Genomic DNA, 21,792 nt, shown 5'->3' with positions numbered 1-21,792 from the left:
ACTACCTGAAACAAGAAAACCAGTCCCACCCCGTCATGCGGGGGATGCTTCGGGGTTCGCTCCGTCGGTAACTACTAACCGTTTCCATAACGTCAGCGCGGCGACCCGGAAATTGCTACTATCCATTTCGTACAATATGCTCGATGCCCGGCATATACCAGGTGTCCTCGAGCAGCAGCTCTGTGCTTCGCAGGAAAAATTTTTAAAAATTTGACAATCACGCTAGTCGATGATTTATTTATATTATAATTGAACGATCTTGCTTTTGCGTCAAGTTTCGCAATGCAAATCGATCTCCGCAAACATCTTTGCAAGCGCTCCGGAAACGAGACTCATCGTTCCAGACCGATGTTTGGTGTCCATGAGTTATTTACAATTTTCAATGTGATCTCGGAACCCTGATGAACTAAAATCAGAAACCATATTTTGTTTCGTGTATGACATTACCTCCAGCCATGAAGCTTGATCGTTCTTGGGTACGACTTCGAAGATTGGTGAGGAGTGGGAGGTCGCATTTGCTTTAAGAATTCAGAGTCACCCGGTATATTAGTAAATTCCTCCGTTGAGCAAGATTACTCAGAGGGCGCTAGTAGTCGGATACTTTGCGCAGCTACTATCCATCTTGTTGACGTCACTCTGATTGACTCGGAAGTCTGTACTAGTCGTATTGATAACACTGATCTTTGGCGTTATTCGCGGTTCTTTGCCACGGTATCTTATAAGGCATTTCGTTGCTCTGTCGGTAAAGAAGTACCGCCACTTTCTAAGTTTTTGAAGTAAAAAAGAATACTTCCAAAATACTTTGAGCTAGAAAAATTTCGTTGAGAATCCATATTTATTAAACCTATGACAGAACCTATTCTGATTCCAGTTATAGAAATTTAGCCGCGGTCTCTTCTTTATTCATATTTTTTTAGAAATACTCGAAACATTTTAAGCTGTAACTCAGTAGTAATCACATCCATAAACAAGTATTGGGCGTTTTCCGGATCAGCTTCTACGTTGGTCACTGTGGTTTCTTTGTAGAGCCAAGCTGATGCTCTACTTCCAGATTGCACTCTAATACGGACTATGGTACGTCCTGTTGCCCCTAGTATCGACTTATCGAGTTCATCCCGTAAACCGTCTATACCTGAGGATTCCAAAGGCAATGTTCAATACAACTCTGTACAACTCTGATTTCTGAAACTTTGGAAACAACTTACCTATTAGCTTAGTGGCTGACACACCAAGCATATTCAGTCGAGGTATGTCTTCTGATATTCGGTCAATTTTATTTGCAACATTTATCACCACCTGGTCTTTAATCAAGCCTTTTAATGTTGCTTGCATGTGGTCCATCTGGGCCTGCCTGTCCGGATGACTTGCATCATGCACATTCAAGATAATGTCCTGGTAATAAAACATTCATCGGTCAAAAGAGCATGACTGACTGAAGACAAAAGAACAGAATGAGCGTAATCAAAAGCCAATTACAGCATTCATGGCGTCTTCTAAAGTTGCTACAAACGGCTCAATAAGAGTGGCAGGCACATCTTGAATGAAGCCAATAGTATCGACGAACAATACTTTCAGTCTTGAGGGTAGAATGCCTTGATGGATGGTGACATCGAGAGTTGCAAAGAGGTAATTCCTAGGGTGCAGGCTTGAGTCTCCAGTGAGAGCTTTGATCAAGGAAGTTTTCCCAGCGTTTGTGTAGCCGACAACAGCGATAGTGGGAATCTTATTTTGTAATCGTTTACTCCTCAGCAAATGTCTCTGTGCCTTAAGTTTAAGGAGGGCATTTTTAAGCTTGGTTTCGCGGACCTGAAGAAGCTTTCGATGTGATTCAAACGTACCCACGTGTTCTTCTCGGGTCTCTTTAACGACGTTCAACTTCATCCACATGTAGGGAATCTCTGCTATTGCAACCTGCAATTTTGCCTCTTGACTTTTGGCGTGAGCCCTAAATATCTGTATGACGATTGAATATCGATCGTAAACTGGAACGCCAAGGATATGTCGCAGCTCTTGTATTTGCACTTGCTGGAGCAAATTTGTACTGATGAATACTGCGGTAATTTCTGGGTTACTTCTCACTTTAATCTTCAAACTCTCCAAATTTCCTTTCCCAAGTAGTTCCTTTTTCTTTAAGTTCATCAGCGAAACACACATTTTATCAACCACTCTCCAGTTTTGCAGTGTTTTAAGAAGTGTAACGGCCTCTTCAAGCTGCAATTCTGGCGTTGTGTTTCTCTTTTTGTTTGCTCCCCATTTTATGTATGGCTGCAAAACGAGTGCTCCATGTCCACCGGGAGCTATTCCCAGAAATCGTGAGGACAGCTCATCGTATTCCTCATCTTCCAATTCATCTTTTTCTTTTTCTGTTGTCTCATGAGCACGACGATTGATCACCATGAATGTTGCAGCACAAGTCTTTCTCTTAACGGGTAGAGACCGCTTTACCATACCCGACGCTCGTCGTGTCAAATTTCTGAGGCTAAACATACCTGCTTACAACCTTGTTTCGAGGAACAAATTAATCTTTGCCATTTTTAGTCCAAGATTTTCTGCAAAGAGTTACACGCTCTGAGGCAACGAAGTAGGAGGCTACAGATGCGACCAAAGTAGAAGCAAGGATCGTTTTTTGTTTGGAAGAGAGCACGGCGTTCCTCTTCAGAAGACGCTGTCCGAAAAAAGTTCCGGAAAATACTGAAAGTGAAGAGATTAATAAACAGTATCACGTATGTATGTGACATAACCGATTGGGAATCTTGTGTTCTCACCTATAGTGAATGTCGACAAACCAGCAAAAAAAGCCCTCGTCATGCACTCCAGGTGGGATCCATACGCCGGATATTCCGCCAAATTAATTGCTACGGACTTACTATCGGTATTCATATCCTGCGGACTGTATATTACCTAGATTTTTAACTCATTGCTTTTGTGTACACTGAGAAATCATAGGTTAGGGTGCGCTCTGGAAAGGCTTACGTAACACGTGTGAAGTATTCGGGAAGAGATTAGCGACTAATGGGAGAAATTTTGCCGGATAAGTAAAAAATCATTGTTGCTGCAAGTGCTTATGATCGACGTTAAGTCAGTTAAATATCTGGCAATAAGTGTAGTTTTGACGGTGTAAAAAGCGTCGAATTCAGTCATTAGTTGCCGGTATGTATCGATATTGGGGGCGGGGGTGAGGGATTTAGTCGACAATTTGGGAGTGCAACAGAGCCCCAGGGCCATACGAAATGTTGACAAGTACGTGTGTATTTTTTTTAGGACTTGACTAAAATAAAAACAACGAAAGAACAAAAAAATCGTAAACCTATCCTCGTGCACTCGACGTTCCTGCGGCTGTCGGTAACACAGAGTCCGAATATGCCGTAATCCGGCGAGTCACAGTACATGGTATTTATTATACAAATATACCGATGTCAGTTCACAAAATAGACTCTTGGAACTAATTGAGGTGTGGGGACTGTAATTATATGTCGATAAACCAAAGCAGTAGATAATGTACAGCACATTTACCATGACAAAGTGCCACTGCAGTGGATGAAACTAAACAAATAATAAATATTAACAAATAAGATCACTGCAGATAAAACAAATAATAATTGATAAAATTTTTAAACTGAAAATTTATTGTAAAATATTTTTTACTTACTACTACAAGTACATGTACATCAAAGGATTAACTATTTCCAACCAATCGTATCGAAAAAGAGTCCGATTTATTTAAATCACCCGTTGGTAGAGTCGGGCAGATGAGACTCCGCGATGCGGTAAATCTTTAATCTGTACATACGTAGTGGTCTGTAGACGTTGCGTCTAAGACGTATTATTGGTAGTATTATCTTGTTGATTTCAATCATGAGTTCGTACATTAAAAGGGCATGGTCTGGGATTTTTTTTTCCTACTTCATTTCTTTGTACGCATATTGTATTTGGCCGAAAGTTCGTTAGAGAATTCAAATTTACGTTAAACCTGACGCCAACTTGAGACTGCGCCGTTACTGACGAGACCGGCACATCAGAACTGTGTAGCGTCATTAACTTCCGAGCATCCAGAAGATAATCACGCGCCGTGGCGGTGCTGAATTCAGTTCGCCCACTAAGAGCTGTCGAACGTGATTTGACAAGTGATTACCGGTAAACTTACGTTCGGTAATTAGTAGAAAAATCGTAGACGTCTGGCTCGAGAAAAAAATACGAACAGTCTGCGAATATCGGAGGTGAATTTCGTATATCGAGTTTCTATTGTTTTGTGTAACTTCAGCTTTATCGTCAGAAATGTATAAAACAAAGTCTCCCCCATAAATGCTACGATGCTGAAGATGCCGCGAGCGTTATCCATTGATGAGAATCATTTCAATGTCACTTGATCTACTTTGATCTGAAACTGTCAGTTTTGAAATAAACGAGCTCTTCCATTCCGAACTTCATTTAAACTCTGCTCAGCTTCCCAATTCTATACTTCACTCCACCTCCGACGATTACAGTCACCTCTGGAAGTTCCAGCTTGTTTTGAAGACTCGTGTTATCAAAGACTGGAGGCTGAGGTGGGGGGAGTTGACACGTCAACTGTCGTCTCGATAGAGACGTCACGTTGCAAAACGAATTACCGACTAGAACAGTTACGTCAGACTCCTGGCACGCGCGGTTCAAGTCCTGACCGTTTATGATGAGGTAGTCGCATTTGTCGTACTTCACTTCCTCCTCGAACACTTCGTACATCGGATTTGGGAAAAGCACAAAGCTTTTATGCCTGTGAATAATATACATGCCGGTCAGAAATAGAAGGTAATAATGTTGATGTTTATTAAAATTTCGCTGATTGAGTAAAGAAGTGTAACATGAGCTCGTATTGTAAGTCATTAGGGTGTGATAACAACGCATACAAATGATATTTATGACGAACCCTTGAGCGGAGAGATTCTGTACGCCCATGACATTGTCCATGAGGAATCCGTACTCCAGCATCGGTGGATGTTCAGCGTCGAGCTTAGTGTCTGCGGATACTTCGACGGCGGGTGAATTGCATATCATGTTTGTATGGTTAAATGCAATGCACTGAGAGACAAAGATTTTGTCGTGGTAGTAAACGTACATCTCAGGATTTTGTACGTATCCAAGGTTCGTCCCGATTACCGATATCTTTACACCGCCGGCGGGAATTCCCTTGGGTATTTTAACTAGTCCCGCAACGCCGCTGTCGGCGGATTCTATCGTAGGATCGTCGACGTATTCGAAAACGCCGTTGTACTGCCTAAATCCGCTGTCAAAATGCATGCTCAGCACACCGCTGCGGGTAGTATTGCTGGCGCTGGTCAAACAGAGGGTTTCGTTGGCCTCGGCGTTTATTATGGAGCAAGGTAGATTGTCTATGAAGGCGAGTATCTTGCTGCCGGCGTTCAAGTAACGTCCTGTTATCCTGATTACGGTCCCGCCGCTGCGAGGGCCATACTTAGGCGATATGGACTCAATGACAGGATCAACGAATTCGAAGTTGACGTCTGAGATGCTGCGAAAATCCTCTATCTTGACTATCACGGGTCCATTTCGCTCCTGAGGAGTACTCGGTCCGTCAACTCTGCATAAGATCTGTTTCGTCCTGACGTAAAATTCAGGGTAAGGCTCGCACGGAAGTCCGGCAATCGACACCCCAGAGTATATATCGGCGAATGTTTTCCCCAAGTTTATTCCTCGTATAGTTACGTTGGTACCTCCTTCCCAGGGTCCAAGCTGCGGCTCGAACGATTGAATCTTCGGGTTTGGGCAGGTTTCATTTCTGTTTAGCCAAATGCCGGAACCTCGATTATTGCACTGTTCTTTCACCTCGCACTTATCAGAGCTTTGACACCACCCGCATCCGTACTTTTGAGCGAGAGCCAAACACATGCCACAGTTGTCAGCCATGTCCTTACAACGGTATATAACAACGTGAATGTTGTCAGGATTGTCTAGAGGTTTTGAGCCCCCCCATATCACTGCGAAGGGTACCGTGATGTTAGGCGCCCTTGACGTGTATGAAAATTCTGTCGAATCGCAATATATTGTGTCTGCTAGAAGCTGTGCGTTAACGCTGGTTACACGTCCTTCGATGTTGAACTGACAGACGAACCTCGTTTGTACGATGAATTGCTGTTGAAGAGATAAACAGAAGAATACTTAGAATTTTTATCCCATCGTATTACATGCAGAATCTTTCATCTTAAACGTGGTCGACAATTTTCAGATTTATGATCAAATTCTGCGCTCACCCCAATGATATGCACTTTGACACGAATATTTTTCTTTATTCCAGACGAGACCAGTATTTCTTTAGGATCCGTGGCGTTAATAGTAGGACAGAAACCTGGTCCACTTCTATAACTCGGGCCGATTCTCTGGAAATTATAAATACACAACGGATCAATATAACACAGGTTGAATGAAGGGAAAACAATCCGGTTAAAACTGTTCCTCGACAAAAAGCACTACTCACGCTGACTCCGGTGACCAATATGTCATTGCGGCAATTCTCGGCAGTATCGTGCGTGCATCTGTGACCATCGACGCACCAGTCGCAGGGGAAGCTCGACGAAACGCACTGGGTACAAGAGGTGTACGTGTTACAGTCGAAGAAGGTGAACTTCGTGGCAACGAGGTCGGGTCCGCTGGTCATTCGGACGGACAATCTGGCCGTGAAGTGGTGCTCGGCTTGAGGTATCGACGGCAGCAGATCGGTCCTTGGAGTGGTGCAATTAACGCCGTACGATTTTCGAGTAGCATTTGTTATGAGGGTTTTATCGAGGGCCGAGAACGCGCAGAGAAACTGTCCCGGGAGAGTCGGAAGGTTCTCTATCACAAGATCCAGGGTCCTTGCAGTCGTTCTTTGCAGCTGATTCGGAGTGACGCTTGCTATGGTAGTGCACCGACCGCTCTTGTACGAAATCCAGTACAAGGGATCGGTGGCTGCATCCTGACAGTCGCTTCTCAGATTGCACTTGTTCTCCAACGAGCACCAACCACAGTAAGGATCCTTGGTCTCCAAGCAATCCCAACACGTCTTGTATACCGAGCATTCCTGAACTTTGACCTTGGACACCTTGCGTTGGGTCATTACGTAGAGATGCATTAGCTGAGAGTCAAAATGTAGGTCCGAATTCACCGGGGATTTCGGATCCACTTCAAGATCACCATACTTCTGAGCCGAGGTCGCAGTCTCAACGACGACCTGAAACGAGAAAAAAAAAACCAGAAATTAATGACCGCAGTAGCCAAGTTCTTCAAGATTAATTTATATTCGTCATTCGTGTGTTTTTGTCTCAAGTACGATGTCGAAGGAAGGATGGAAGGAAGAAAGTAACGCGCCGCCAACGATGCCGGACTTAATTTCAAATCCACGAGGGTGCCGAGGGGTTGAAACAGTTGAAGTGTAGCGGTGAAGCGGAAGTGGAAGCGGTATCGATCACAGGCCAAGATTTACGATTAACCCAGACTTACGCGTGTTTCATGTTAATTGACAACTTCGGAGCAAAGTAGGTTTTTGGGGGTGGGTTGGCGGGCAGAACGAGGGCGCCGAAGAAGGGAGTATAAGTAAGTTTTATTGCTCTAAACGCGCGGTAAGTGGTCGGTCACATTGGTCAGACCCACCCACGAATTCCTACTCTTGCAGACGTGGTGTACCTTCCTAGAATGTGGGTATTATAGTATGTATAGTATGTACGTACACGCCTACACCCAACCACTTTTCAATGCGTACCTATGTAAGCGGAGAAAGAAGCGAATGATGCCACTGCTGTAAATTAGCCGGCTGGTAGAAAGAATTAAGTTCGTACGTTACATGCGTACTGCAATGCAACGCTTCCCACAACACCGGAACCGGGATTATTCTATTCAAGATATTTTTTAACCATCAAAAAGATGATACACACCTCCTGTCCGTCAACTACTGTTGTCTCTATGCAGTATCCATATATTAATATTGATATAGCAGCAGCAGCAGCAGCAGACTACATGCAGTATAGGCTTTGAACATTTGGGTAGGCTATAGTTAAATTATGAGTTACTTACTGCAGCAATACTGCATCGAGTTGTTGAGTGATACAGTCTGCCCGCCTGCCGATTGGGCTGCAGTTCGATACACGGTTGAATGAGTAAATATTTAATTAATTCAATTAATCGCTCGATTACTGTACCGAAGCCGAACGAACGATAGGACGAAAATGGTAGGGAGGCTATGGAAAATCTGGCGAATCATCGTTCCCCAAAAACTTGTGTATTCTCAGCTCGATGTGGAAACTTTACTGTACGCTCACCTTTTGTTAGTCAGAATCGTTAAAACGGAATGCCTTATACATTGGCCATCGCAAAAAATTGATGTGTGCGACTTCCCATTTCTCGTAATCAAGGTTACAGTGAAACCGCCCAACCGATTCTCCTGAAATTCGTACAGCATACTTTTTCAACCCCGGAGCTATGCAAACAAGTTTATTCATTTGATTCCACTTCTGCTTTTTGACAAATCTTGATATCCAAATATTTTGGCAACGTTACGAGCGATCATACAGTTTGATTCGAACTATATTTAATTACTGGGGTCGTAAAACTGTTTAATCCCCCCCTCGCCCCTCTCCCAGAATAGAATTTTTTTTTCATATTCTTACTCGAAAATCAACGTCAATGGTAAGTTTTTTTTTTACCTTAATGGGAAAATTCAAGTTTGGTGAGAGAAACTACGCAGATTTTTTTTTGGAACTATTTATAACAATCTGGGAGGTTTACCCCCAAATGCCAATAAGGGCCAAGAGATGCCAAGGCTCAGTGAAAATTTTTCGGACCCCTAAATGAGGAACATCCTAATATATAATATATTATGCAGTCCTAATACAGATATTGCATCCTACATATTACATACATGCCGTTTGATGAAAAAATTATTGAAAAAAATTTCGATCTTATTCTACAAGTACACGAAAACGGAGTTTCGAAAATTTGTAAAGGAAATGAGAGAAAATCGGACGGATGAAGAGATTAGGTACATACATATATATGATATATATATATATATTGTACCATAGTGCATGATGATAAGTTCATACAGTATAAAAAAAAGAAGAGAAATTAAATATTAAGCAGTAGAAAGAAGACAACTCGCTTTTTTGAGATGGCCATCGCTCGTGCCGACAAAGACAACGGTGTAATCACCGGTCGATGTTGCAGCAACGGCAGTTAGATGCTCCTCGAAAGCGAGGACCGGTACAGCAATGATAGGATCCTGACCTCCTAGAGGCGTGTTGACATCGAGACCGCAAAAATCTTCGGCGATAATCTGCAGCTTCTGTAAGAAGAAGAAAAAAAAATGGGAGATAAACATTTAACTACCATTCACTGACCTTAACGTGACTTGCAGTACGAAAAACGATTCGTCTACAGTCCAGTCAAAGAATAAGTGTTAATAGAAAAATATTTACAAATAGGATTATAACAATTACTGAATTGAGTTCTGAAGGATAATTTTTTGTCAAAAAAGTATCATTCGTGTGCGAGAAGAAATTAATTGAAACCCGTGAATTTTTTAACGAAATGGTTCAGTTATTTGTATAATATGAAAAGGGTTACGCTTGGTATAGAACACCTTATACCAATACCACATTTGCATAGTTTGTCTAACTTCAATGAATAATAATATTTCATTTTGCTTGTGGATGAATTCTACACGAAACCATACACCTAATGATATGAATCTTTGATAACTTAGGCGTATATCGAAATGAAACACCAGGATCAAACTTGTATAAATCGTTTTTTCTGTCATTTGGAGAGCTCGCAAAAAATTAATATATCAAACGGTCACGTTCATCGATCTTTACTAATTTTTAATTGTACATGAGAAAATGGTGAGACAACAAAAACAAAGTACATGTGTCGAAATTTGAAAGTCTGATTCTACGGTGAAAAAAACGACACCAACTCAGAATAAACGAACAAAGCAAAGACTCACCGTAAGAACGCACTGATGACTCGGCGATATGAAGTCCAATCCCCGCTGCCCGTGCCCGGCGAAGCAGTGTTGAATATTGGACATGAACTTTCTCCTGATGGCTTTTAGGGAGTAGACGCAGAGCGCGGACATGGAGGACGGTCTGTTGGTGGTGGCGTTGCTCTCGGAGAAAACGGCGAAGAGTACATCGTCCTGAGCGGTGATGCCGAGGTGCCCGGCAAGGTCGGATCCAGCCTTGCCGGCGTAGGCTGCTTGGACGAGGTTGTAGTTCCTGAGCTCGTTCGTGCAGACGATCGGTATCTCGGTGTACGAGTAGTAGTTCTGATCGTCGTGACAGACGCGCACCAGCTTGGATATGAACTCGCTTCCGGTGGCGGTACTCTTCGGCTGGGTGGTGAGGAAGTAGCTGAAACCCTCGCTGCTGAAACCGTGCACGTAGTTTATGGGGAACCGTTCCCTGACCATAGAGTTGACGGACATTCTCGTCCCGGTCGTCACCGCCGTCTCGGCGATCACGAGCATCCGCTCCTTGTCCAGCGACCTCGAGCTAACCGCTGGGACTTCGGACCTGTACGGCGAATTCGCCGTGTAAGTCACGCCGACGTACATGACCTGGGAGACCGGCGGGTTCGGGGGACCCGGTGCGATGAAGGCCACCGTCGACGCGGTCGCGTTGTTGGCGACGACGGCCTCCCGCACCTCCTGAGCAACGTCCGATATGTTGTGGAGATTCCGGACCGTGCACATCCCCTGGAACAGACTGCCGCACGATATCAGTCTCGTGGTCGTGTAGTCGATGACCAGAGCCTTGTTCACGTTGTCGGTCAGCTTCTTGACCACGCCGGCGGGACAGTCGATCATCGAACAGTCGTTCGAGTCGTTCTTCGGTCCCGTGACCTCCTTCACCACCAAGTCCAGGTCCGGCGACAGTTGGTACAGACAGTTCACACCACCCACGAATACTCGCCCCGTGTTCTTGTCCACCACCAGGTGGTTCAGACGCTCGACGTCGGGGTCGGTGAACGTGTGCACTATGTCGGCGGACGTGCTCCTCGACGGCCTCATCGACGACGAGAGTACCAGCAGGGCGAGCAACGCCCTTGTTCCTCGTGGCAACATTCTCACACGCTCACACGTAGTCTTGTGCAGTGACGTCCAAGAGACGCCACCACGTACTTTTGTTCGAGACGCCTAACTCGCTCAGGGATTTCTCTCCTTCTTCTTATCACTTCGCCTCGCGCTCAAGACTTTTCCTTGTTTTTAATCGCCTCTTCAGGTTTTCACGTTCTTGTTTACCGTTGTTTCACGATTTTTAGGCCTTGACGCGGTTCTTATCGCGCCGATGATGACGATGTTGGTTCCTGTAATTATTAATAAAAATTTTGCTCATTATACTTGTAAATCGTACGTAACGATGAGTTCAAACTTAGAACATATCTATACGAACCAAAAAACTATACCACTGTGACTATCGCAACTGTACTGCGAGCGAACTGGAGCGAATTCATAGTGAACACGAATCCAGCGTAAACTCTTATACTGATTATGTACACGCTTATACAGTGTCGCACAGATAAGTTGGCTCGTTGCGTGAGGTTAAAGGCCATATTCGAATTCATATCTCCTCGTAATGTAGAGGTATATTCTCGTAATGTCAAGAGATATACGTATACATATATATGGGGCATTCCATGTCAAATTTACCCCTTTTTTCCCTCATCATTTTTGATTCGTTCCGCGATTTTTTATACGATTCTACCATCTAAAAAAGGCACTCCTGAATTTTTTCAAATTTTTTTCGCCAACCGTTTTTTTTTAAATATTATTCAAACCCATTTCAAAAACGGGCGTTTTTAAAAATCTGAAAAAATTCTGAAAAATTTAATTTCTCATTCCGATCATACTGACACCTGACCGATGATGGTCCGATTTATTTCGATTTTTTTTATCACTTTTAATATTTTCAACAAACGAAACTCTATCTTGCAACGTCATGCATTGAAAATGTTGTTTCAAATTACTACAGTGACACTTCGCTTTAGTAAGCCTGCTTTGTATGATCCAATGCTTCTGTGACGCTGAGCGCGATAAGTATCGGTCGGTAACAGATCTGCACTTACCATCCGAGACATGTAAGAAACCAGCTTTAAAACCCATTTCATCTCAGAGAACGCTACCAAATGAGTATTCAGTCCTTTTTCACGTTCCTCTGGTTACGGTACTAAATAATGTATACCTATGTACCTACTGTGTGTTATTGGTTATCCACTGTATGCGTCATGGTAACATCGGTCTGTCTGTGACATGCGTTCAACATCGAAATATAGTTGTAAAAACCTGTTTCATGCCAGAGGGCGATCTATCGAGTTGACACGAAAACTTGTCGATTTGTCCAGAAGCATTCCAATGTAGTAGCTTTTCGCTGATAGCTGCGTGTAATGTATGCGAATGTAAAATGCTTTATCACTTTCTTACCAACGTTATTGGATCGAGACGAGATGTATGAAACCTGTCAGTGTGCACAATGTTGAATTGAAGAACGCACCTAACCTGTCAGAACTTGAATTGCTATTAGTCGAAACCTTGTTTTGACAAGTAACTGGGACGAGTGAAAACGTTTCACGTTTATGTAAATATGACCCGGAAGCATGGACTTCTGATCATAAAAACCGTGGATATTCGTCTTAATTTGTGCAAAATAATTCAGCTAATTTTTTTTTTCTAATAATGTTTTTATTTCTCTCTGTATATGATGTAACTCTCAAAATGATGTAATCCGATACTAGGAGAAGGAATAAAACATTCGGAAAGCAAACAATAGTGTAGTGAAACAAATAGTGTTGATCGCATGAAAGAAGGGAAAATAAAATTCAAAAAATGGAGCCGGGAACATTGACTAAGGTTCTGCAAGACTTTTTAACAACGGTTGACGGGGAACTGAGTTTGTTGAAAGGAGATTATCTATTGGTAAGACGGATTAATTGACTAGAGTTAAGATAGCGATGCAGAAAACCTGACGTTTCTTACTCACAACATGTTTCTTTCTATATCACACAGGTTCTTTCAGTCGTCGATAAGATTTGGTGCTACGGTCAGTCACATAACAACACTGGGAAATTTCCAACAAATTATTTGCACAAAGTTGACATACCGGATATAAAGGATAACGAAAATTTATACATATCCATCGCTGCCTTCCGAGGAGAACAGCCTGGCGATCTTTCATTTTCAAAAGGTAGTAATAGTCATTATCGCTGTAGTCTGTTAAATTAGAATAAAGGCTTATGATAAATCCTAATCCATACTTATGCATCATCTATTTAACAGGCGAAATTATTTTTGGAGCAAACGAAGTGGAACCAGGTTGGATATCTGGATACACTGATTCACACAGTGGAATTTTTCCTGCCACTCATGCTTGGAAATTGGATACAGCTCTGATTAAGGTACCAAATCCATACATGCATAGATAATGTCTTGCCTCAGTGGGTTGCAAAAACAAATTCACAGAGGATCCCACTTTTACTAACAAGTCAACACTACAGGTCGCTTTTACCAGACTCTCATTCCGATTCATATCTAAGAAGGTAATTCTTCTTCTTTCAGATTTATAGATGGTTTGAAATTTATAGTTGTTACTGTTATGTTACACGCGTATGTAATAATTTGCGTAGATAATTTTTATTCCTTTTTTATCTTAATACGCAAACCAGGATTCCATTTTATTACATTACTTCTATTATTTTATCACCATCTAGAATCAGTTGTACAGTTTGTATTCATGTATACAGTTCCTCGAATATATTATGCAACAATGCTGCTACACTCATGTAAAATCTGTAATAATTTTAACTTCAGATCCCAGTGTACTGAAGAAACTGCGCTTAAAAAATTTCATCAATGATGGTCAGCTTGATCAAAGATTGAATGACACATTGGGATTAAGATTCCGAATGTTTATCATTTTCAAGTGGACAGTTCTAGTCGATAGATAGATAGATAGATAGATAGACAGATAGATAGATAAATGGATTGTAGATAGTAGATAATAGATACATGGGTTAGCAGTAGCAGTAGGTATTCAAAGAAGCCACATCAAGACAGTGAAAACAGTTCACTGATTGTATGCTTGAGAGAACACTACACGACTATTATAATTTCTCCACGCTAAAGGAATATTCTTAACTTTGCGTCATGACAGAATGCAGTACATTGTTATCTGTCCATGGTAGATTTTTTTTATTGCACTTACTTAGAGTGGATAACGATCATTGGCAGAGAATATCCAATGCCGTGTATTTTTTTTTTGGAGATATCTTATCAATTAATTACGGATACGACAAGATGTGTAGTTGAGAGATATCACCAAGGAGAAGCACATCCAAGTGCTCTACAATCATTCAAATAGTTAAATGTCAAGATCAACTGTTCAACTTTCAGAAGGGTGTGAGAAAAAAAATAGCACGACGAAAGGCTAAAGTGACGGCAAATCTGGAAGCCCAGCTAGACGAAGAGTTGGATCTAACTAAAGGCACTATACTAACAGTGACGGAAATCTTGGAGGACGGATGGTGTCGCGGTGAAACCGAAGATGGTAGAATCGGTATTTTTCCCCAAGGCTTTGTCGAGTTCTTAGAAGGTGTGAGCGACGAGTCAGTCGATGAACAGGAATCGGTGGTAGCCGCAAGACTCGATCCTCTGCTCCAAAAAAAATTTGGCAACGACTCAGCTATGCACTACAACGAGGAACCTGCGCCTTGCTATTACGAGCTATTTCCAGAGTTTGCCCCTGAGGATACAAACGGCGATGACAACGTGAAAGGAAAAATTGATGACTATAACGTTCCTGTCGACAACAATCTCAATCCTTTTGGCGTTGATCCGTATGCAATAACACTATACCCATTCAACGCTCAGTTTCCGAACGAACTAAGCTTCACAGCTGGAGAAGTTGTGCGTTTGATAAAGCACAAAGATTCAGAATGGGCAGAGGGATCGATAGACAATGTGAAAGGCATCTTCCCTGTCTCCTATGTCAACATAATCGTGGACTGTCCGCATAGTGTGGAACCATCCACGTCGAAATCTGTGGAAGATGAAGAAGCAGAAGAGGAGGTGGAGGTGGTTTCTAAAGCAGGAGATTCGCTGGTACCTGGAGTCGTCGTTAAAGTAGAATACAAATTCGAGGCCCAGATGGACGGTGATTTGAGTGTTAACGAAGGTGATTTTGTCACGGTTGTAGAAATGGCGAATAGTGACTGGGTCAGTGTTAAAAATGAGGATGGACTTGTTGGTCTTTGCCCAAGGGGCTATTTGAACGCCAATTTCGATCTCCAAAGTGAGCAAGGAAACTCTGCAGACGAGAGTGTTGTGCTGAGAAATGAGGAGGCGACAGAAGAACTGAAATTTGAAGATCGTTTCGACAGCAAGAGACTCTCCTGTCCGCATAGACCTGCACCACCAGCTCCAGCGCCGGGCCGAGTCCCGCTACAACGACAAACTACGACTGTCGAGGGTCAAGAGGAAACTGTCGAGGACGTGGAGGATTCGGAAACGGAGAGTAGAGTTAAAGCCAAACAGAAGAAAGCCGATCATCGACAGAACGTCATAACTGAGCTGGTGATAACGGAAAAGGAGTACGTTAGAGATTTGAAGATGACTTACGAAACTTTTAATCTGTATAATCCGAGCATGCTCGAATCCCGGGGTATAGATGTGACTACTTTGTTCGGAAACATGCTGGACGTGATTAAAATCGCCGAGGATCTATTGGACAAGATGCTGTCGGCAATGAAAGGCTGCGACGAGGAATACCAGACCATTGGACCCTGCTTTTCAAAAATGTCTGATAAACTGCAGATGGTCTACGTCAAATACTGCAGCAATCACGAGGCTGCGTTGGCTCTATTGAAAAAAGTATGTTCACAACTTGATTTTTACTTTTCAGTAATAGATCAATGTTTTACCACTAAAAGGATGGATTCAATTGACGGTTTTCAACACTCTTCTAATCTAAGATAAGTGATGTATTCTACATGAGTGTAATTCAAATTCTCTTTCAATACAGTACGAGAATAACTCCGAAATTATGGCAGTGTTTGAAAAGGGTATCGAAACATTGCGCCATCAGATAGCTTGCTTTGACATGAGTTCTATTCTGATAAAACCTGTGCAAAGAATATTAAAATATCCTTTGATGCTGTACGAACTTGTGAAGGTAAGATGCTGCTAGTAATATTTCATTATACATTTTAGTCGCAATACCATTAGAGAAGAATCTAACAGTACATTTCGTAACGAGTATGGATAAGGCTTTTTGTCGAAACGTGAGGTTTACAGCACGCACCGAAGTCGAGTGCTGTAACACGTGAGTGAAAAAAATTATCCGTACGAGTTTCGATCCGTTTTTTTTATTAGAATGCTAAAAAGTAATTTTTTTCCAAAACGTACGGAAGAAAAGATACAGCAAACCTTGCAGAATGTGGAGGATTTTTTTGTAGTTAGAAATTAAGTCTTGACTATCGATTATTAAATTGTAATTTAATAAATTCCATTCAACTCAATCTATTTGAATCCTGCAGTGGTTTTCAATAAATATTAACTTTATCAGTGCACAGAAGATGACCACCCTGATAAACCAGAAATAGAAGAAGCTTGGCGAGCTATGACGAACGTTGCGAGCTACATAAACGAATATAAACGTCGCAAAGACTTGGTGACAAAGTATTTCGAGGGTGAGAACACGTTGATGCGAAAAATGGCTAAATTGAACATGCACTCCGTGGCAAAGAAGTCAACCAGACTCAGTGCAAAGCTTTCTGCTTCGTTGGGACTGACAAACATAGCACTTGATACTGACTTTGATGAGTACGAAAGACAGTTTAAATCTGTTGAAAAATCAACCTGGCAATTGGCCAGGGATGTTGAGCAGTGCATTGTTTACTTAGGCGAAGAATCTGTCAGCGGTCAGTTAATATCGGATTTGATAAATCAGTATTACCAAGGAACTTCTAACAATGAGGTCAGGAAATTTAACGAAACTCGCTCTGTCATATGGTCAAATTATTTACAAGAGCTGAAATCTTGCCTGGAAAGAAGAGTCTCGAGTCCTCTCAACCACTTGATCAACTTACTCCAAGGCCCAGCGCTACTTATTGAAAAAAGATACGACAAACTCCTTGATTATGATGTCGCAGTTTCCAAGAACGAAAAGAACAGAGATAACAAGATTGTAATTATTCCCTGATATATTTTCTAAGTACTATATTTTTGTTGACATTTCTGTACGTGTTACTGATTGCAGTTTCAGGACGAACTACTTCGCGCAAAAAGCAACTACGAGGCACTCAACGAACAATTGCTAGAGGAACTCCCGACCTTGATCAATGTATCAACTAAAATACTGGTGAATTGTTTCGGCGCCTTTGCCAACTCCAGAAAACTCCTTAGTGGACAAGTTACCAAACGTTATTTAGCATTATCAGAGGTGAGTTGAGAGATTTAGAAATGTGGTAACTTCCCTGAACTTTGTAAATATATTGTTTCTTAATTCTTCAAATCACAGACGGCAACTCAAATAACGGCTCAGGATATTCTCGAGTCGTTTTTAGTAAGTCATAATTTACTCTGGAACCAAATAACTCGGTTTGGTTTTGCCGGCTCGAATCCCCGGATAGAGGAGAGCCAGGTGGCATGGAACGAACAAAGCGAGAGGCAAAGAAATCTCTTACGAAACAAATACCCTGTGGACAGACTGTTCGTAGTCAAAGAAAATGTGGTAAGCACATCTTCCTTGGACATGGGAGCGAAACGAGGCACCATAGTGGCTGTAATTAAGAATCAGGATCCAATGGGAGATTCGACAAGATGGTTTGTCGACAACGGAGCACTCAAAGGTTTTCTACCAAGCCAAAACTTAGAGGTACTGCACCGCACGTCAAGCGTCAACAGTACGAATGGAAATAGGGCATCGATAAGTCCAGACACAATGGCGGATTTCATATCCTTGGACTCGCCAGAAGCCACCCGTACAGAGTCACCGGACCTCATCTGCATGGACTCGCCAGAAAAGGAAAATAAAACGTCTTCGATGGCGGAAAGGCAGTCGCAATTTTATCAAAACCTGGATGATGCTGTTGACGATTCTCAAAACGATACCACGACTGGTAGTACCAGTGTCCTGCAACATTACCAAAATTTGAATAACGTTGTACGTATAGTATTGTGTCAAAGAGAGTTGAACTATGTATTGGGAATAAATGTGAGGGCGTTGCTAATCAATATGGCGCCGAGAATTGGACTGCCAGTGGATGGTTTTGGGGTGGTTTTGGGTCAATTATATGAATACAAGAGTACGGACAATTCAGTGCAAGCCGTGAGGCTTTTGTTTTATCCCACGTATTTATTACGCTATAAAAAATCCAATGACAGAGGTATTTTAAAATTAAATATGGCCCGTTTGGAGTAATACGTTTTTTGCCACCAGATGTCTCAGCGCCAGATTTTCATTACCAATACCCGCGTATCTATGCTTGCGAGAGTTATTTCAAGTATCATTATATTGTTGCAGTATTATTACGCGCTCTACAATTTTGACGGAGGAATGAAGGGCACATTAGTAATAAAAAAAGGCCAGGCATTAAGACTCTTGAGGCCTTGTGATGAAATGAAAAACGATGATTGGTGGTTGGTTCAAGATCGCTCTGGAGCTTCTGGCTATGTTCCTAAGAATTATCTAGGCCCTCCTGAAGCAGTGATATGAGTGACAATGCACGTGAAAAAACGAGGTAATGAATACAAGAAATTTCACCGTTATCAAGTTACTATGATAAAAAAAATTTATTTACACATATGTATATATTATAAATAGATGATTACAAGGACGCCGAATATTGTTGCCTCATAAAAAAAAGTAATAGAGGACTGCGACTATTGCAGTTTTGTTTAAATGTGCTCGAGAAATTTTATATCTACAAATGAACCTGTTGCATATTTTTCATTATCATATTGAATGTTTGTATAATAATTTACCCATAGTTTTTCACTTTCATGATCTTTATATCGGCTTCTCAATGCCTAGTCAAATACTACTGTATAGTACTTTAATAGTTGGTTAAGTAATCACTTTTGGAGATGTTTGAAGAATTTAATGCTACGTTAACTGAGTATCAAATTTTTGCCGAATGTCCGCAATGTGAACTTTATACTTATCTAGGGCTTTACCTCACTATCAATCATATATATTCTCTGAAAGATTTTTCAATTTCCTGCCAATCTAGAGTGACTTAATGAACTCAGTAATTAGTATTATTGTATAATAAATACGTACAGGGTTCTAATGGTTTAATCGATAATCTTTTGAACCGAAAGCTATTTGTATTACATAATGCCTAACAGTTTTATCGGATACAGAGTTGTTGAACCACGGTTCATCGAGTATTACGTGAGAAAGATTAATTAGTTTGCTGTTTCTTTATTTCATACTTTTATCAAAAGACAATTGATCGCCTTTGGAAAGAGAAAATAGAATATAAAGCTTAAAATAACGAAAAATATTATATTGGTATAACTGATAACGCTATCTCATGTCCTATTTGAAGAAACGTAATTTATGAACGAGATTATCGTTATCTTGAAAATAAAAAATAAAAATTCGGCTAGGAAATAGCTTTATGTGACGTATAGAGATTACAAAATGTAAATATTATGCGCAAGCTGAACAGCTTGCAGGAATAATTTAGGATTATAATAAAATGAGGGAGTACAGTGATCCATTTATATGGCGTAGATATTCTGTATTGCAGTTTATTTTGCAAAATCTATACAGACTATACATATACCTAAGTGCATAAAGCAGAGGACGGTCCGTGAATAATTCGGATCACTCTGTATTAATATATAAATGTTTATATGTTCAGCCAACAATAATTAGATAAACTATACATTTATAATTAATAATAAGATTTTAAACAGTTATACATTGTAGATTATTAGTTGTATATTTTGACTCGTGCCATTTACATAACTCCAGATTTTAAGAATTCAAAGTAATAAACTATTTTATCATTGTTATTATATTCGATCTATGATTGAATTTTGAGAATTGTTCTTGTGCGTTAAAAGAAATTGATGAATGTATACATTTGAATTTATCGTATACACCTTATTATGCTATACATACATACACGATATATAGTATATTACATGCATATGTGTTGGGGTATGTATATGTATGGTATATATATACAATTCAATTGATGCGTTATTCTACAAAGTTTAAGGTGTACGAAATTAAATGAATTATCATGTGAATTAAAATTATACTTTCAAGTAATTATCACTGCGTCCTCTTGATTGGAGGGAAAGAAAAACTTGTTCTTCAAGAACTGAATGTAGAATGTTCTGACTATGCTGTACTTGGCACAAGGATGTAAGATAGATCAAGTGACAGTGAAGTGGAGGAGTTAAAATAATGGAGAAAAAAAACACTAAGCTCATAACGTATTTAAAAAAAAACATTTACTATATCATACTATCACTTATCGACATATAATATTCACTTAAATTGTTACAGTAACACAGACAGTAAATACTAATACATTTCCTTAAATGCTAAGTCGTCAGGGTTTCTTAAAAATACAATTATAAATTGACACAAAAAAAAGTAATCTTAAATTAGTAAAACAGTCTTATTCAAGGTACAAAAAAATAAATCTACTGCACATGATAAGCTATAAATATCATGACCATAACGAGTACACTTACAATTAAAACATATCAATAAAACAGAATTATAAAATTACTGCGATCTAAAAAAAAAAAAACCGAGATAAATTATCAATGGCTACAACTGCTTGATGCCAATTATTAGATACTCATGGAAAACTAGTCAGTTTCCTAAGGAAAGGAAAAAAAATGACGATGAAATGAACTGCGTCAAGTACATAAATGCGTTTCTTCATAACGCAACGACGAAACATTTTTCTCCAAACTAGTCACATAGGAACGATTAAAAATTTCTTCTCATTTGAACGTGAGAGACTTGATCGGTTAAGCAAATCAACAAGATTTCTCTCCAGGGCATATCATCGACCACCCCTTAATCTGTCGGATAAAAGCGGAGAATCGCCCTTCCCTGGATCTCGGAATGACACAGCTTCTGTACAACATCGAAGGCTTCTTCAGCAGGGTAAACCGTGTGTGGAGGAGGTTCAATTTGTCCCGAAGCCACCAACTGTACAAGTTCTTCGAGCTGTTGCAAGGAACCAGGGTCGACTGGCTTGATGCTTTGCTGCCTTTCCTCTGCACGTCTGCTGAACTTTGGCAAAAGACGATCAGCCACTTCTCGAATGACGAAGACTACACCGCCCTTCCCAAGACATTGCAGGCTGCGGTGAAGGCTTCGTGATGTAGTTCCGAAGTCTATTACAACGTCAACAAGACCCTGACACGCATCCATCGTCCGTTCTATCAACTGCTTCTCGTACAAATCTTCATTCCATTGAACAACGTTCACACTGCGATTGATAACAATAAGATAACGGTTAGTCAAACGCCATTCAGAGCTTGTATTTAGTGTACCTGTTTTCATTTCAAGTAGCCAGATTGAATCTGTTCATTTCAGCAGTGATATCTGTTTTAAAAATCCAAGGAGGAATTGCTTCGTGAAATTTTAAGCAAAAAGTGATCAAAAAATCCTTCAAGCCACTTGAAAATGTCATAAAATTTGATCAAGATTGTAAAAGTTCGTTAAAATCAGTCACGATAAAGCTGAGCGATAACATCTCAAACGGTAGTGAAATTTGAGCTGAAAATAACCTGAA

General features: G+C 40.8%; 4 protein-coding genes across 8 annotated transcripts in view; 1 reads left to right on the top strand and 3 right to left on the bottom strand.

Moving 5' to 3' along the window:
- Window positions 1-816: 816 nt before the first annotated feature.
- LOC124182308 (putative GTP-binding protein 6) lies at window positions 817-3,351 on the bottom strand. Its single transcript, XM_046569411.1, has 4 exons — window positions 2,766-3,351; window positions 1,477-2,691; window positions 1,206-1,392; window positions 817-1,132 (listed from the first exon to the last, which is right to left on the bottom strand). The coding sequence occupies exons 2-4, from the start codon at window positions 2,485-2,487 to the stop codon at window positions 900-902; spliced, it is 1,431 nt and encodes a 476-aa protein (XP_046425367.1). The 5' UTR covers window positions 2,488-2,691; window positions 2,766-3,351; the 3' UTR covers window positions 817-899.
- Window positions 3,352-3,603: 252 nt separating this feature from the next.
- Window positions 3,604-12,513, bottom strand: LOC124182290 (plexin-A2-like). 2 transcript variants are annotated; one of them, XM_046569345.1, is made up of 7 exons: window positions 12,446-12,513; window positions 9,971-11,331; window positions 9,125-9,307; window positions 6,470-7,201; window positions 6,246-6,371; window positions 4,904-6,126; window positions 3,604-4,750 (listed from the first exon to the last, which is right to left on the bottom strand). In XM_046569345.1, exons 2-7 carry the CDS (start codon window positions 11,087-11,089, stop codon window positions 4,429-4,431), a joined length of 3,705 nt encoding a protein of 1,234 aa, XP_046425301.1. In that variant the 5' UTR covers window positions 11,090-11,331; window positions 12,446-12,513; the 3' UTR covers window positions 3,604-4,428. The 2 variants fall into 2 exon arrangements, with proteins under 2 accessions (XP_046425301.1, XP_046425300.1); XM_046569344.1 differs by lacking the exon at window positions 12,446-12,513 and adding an exon at window positions 11,418-11,611.
- Window positions 12,465-20,854, top strand: LOC124182292 (dynamin-binding protein-like). 3 transcript variants are annotated; one of them, XM_046569353.1, is made up of 10 exons: window positions 12,465-12,599; window positions 12,757-12,937; window positions 13,028-13,205; window positions 13,298-13,416; window positions 14,411-15,886; window positions 16,038-16,187; window positions 16,581-17,201; window positions 17,274-17,456; window positions 17,535-18,179; window positions 18,540-20,854. In XM_046569353.1, exons 2-10 carry the CDS (start codon window positions 12,848-12,850, stop codon window positions 18,729-18,731), a joined length of 3,654 nt encoding a protein of 1,217 aa, XP_046425309.1. In that variant the 5' UTR covers window positions 12,465-12,599; window positions 12,757-12,847; the 3' UTR covers window positions 18,732-20,854. The 3 variants fall into 3 exon arrangements, with proteins under 3 accessions (XP_046425309.1, XP_046425310.1, XP_046425308.1); XM_046569354.1 differs by having other exon boundaries at window positions 12,563-12,937; window positions 18,540-18,756; window positions 18,840-20,854; XM_046569352.1 differs by having other exon boundaries at window positions 12,563-12,937.
- The window catches only part of LOC124182312, a 13,417-nt gene continuing 12,096 nt past the window's right edge, over window positions 20,472-21,792 (bottom strand). For both annotated transcript variants that reach the window (XM_046569420.1, XM_046569419.1), the window contains exon 3: window positions 20,472-21,486. In XM_046569420.1, the coding sequence (XP_046425376.1) occupies window positions 21,069-21,486 (418 nt within the window). In that variant the 3' untranslated portion in view covers window positions 20,472-21,068. The remainder of the gene's footprint in view (window positions 21,487-21,792) is intronic.

This window comes from Neodiprion fabricii, chromosome 5 (assembly GCF_021155785.1).
Source record: "Neodiprion fabricii isolate iyNeoFabr1 chromosome 5, iyNeoFabr1.1, whole genome shotgun sequence".
In the NCBI taxonomy this organism is placed as follows: Eukaryota; Metazoa; Arthropoda; class Insecta; order Hymenoptera; family Diprionidae; genus Neodiprion; species Neodiprion fabricii.
The sequence above is the reverse complement of the archived record's forward strand: the minus strand, read 5'-3'. Positions and strand labels throughout refer to the sequence as shown.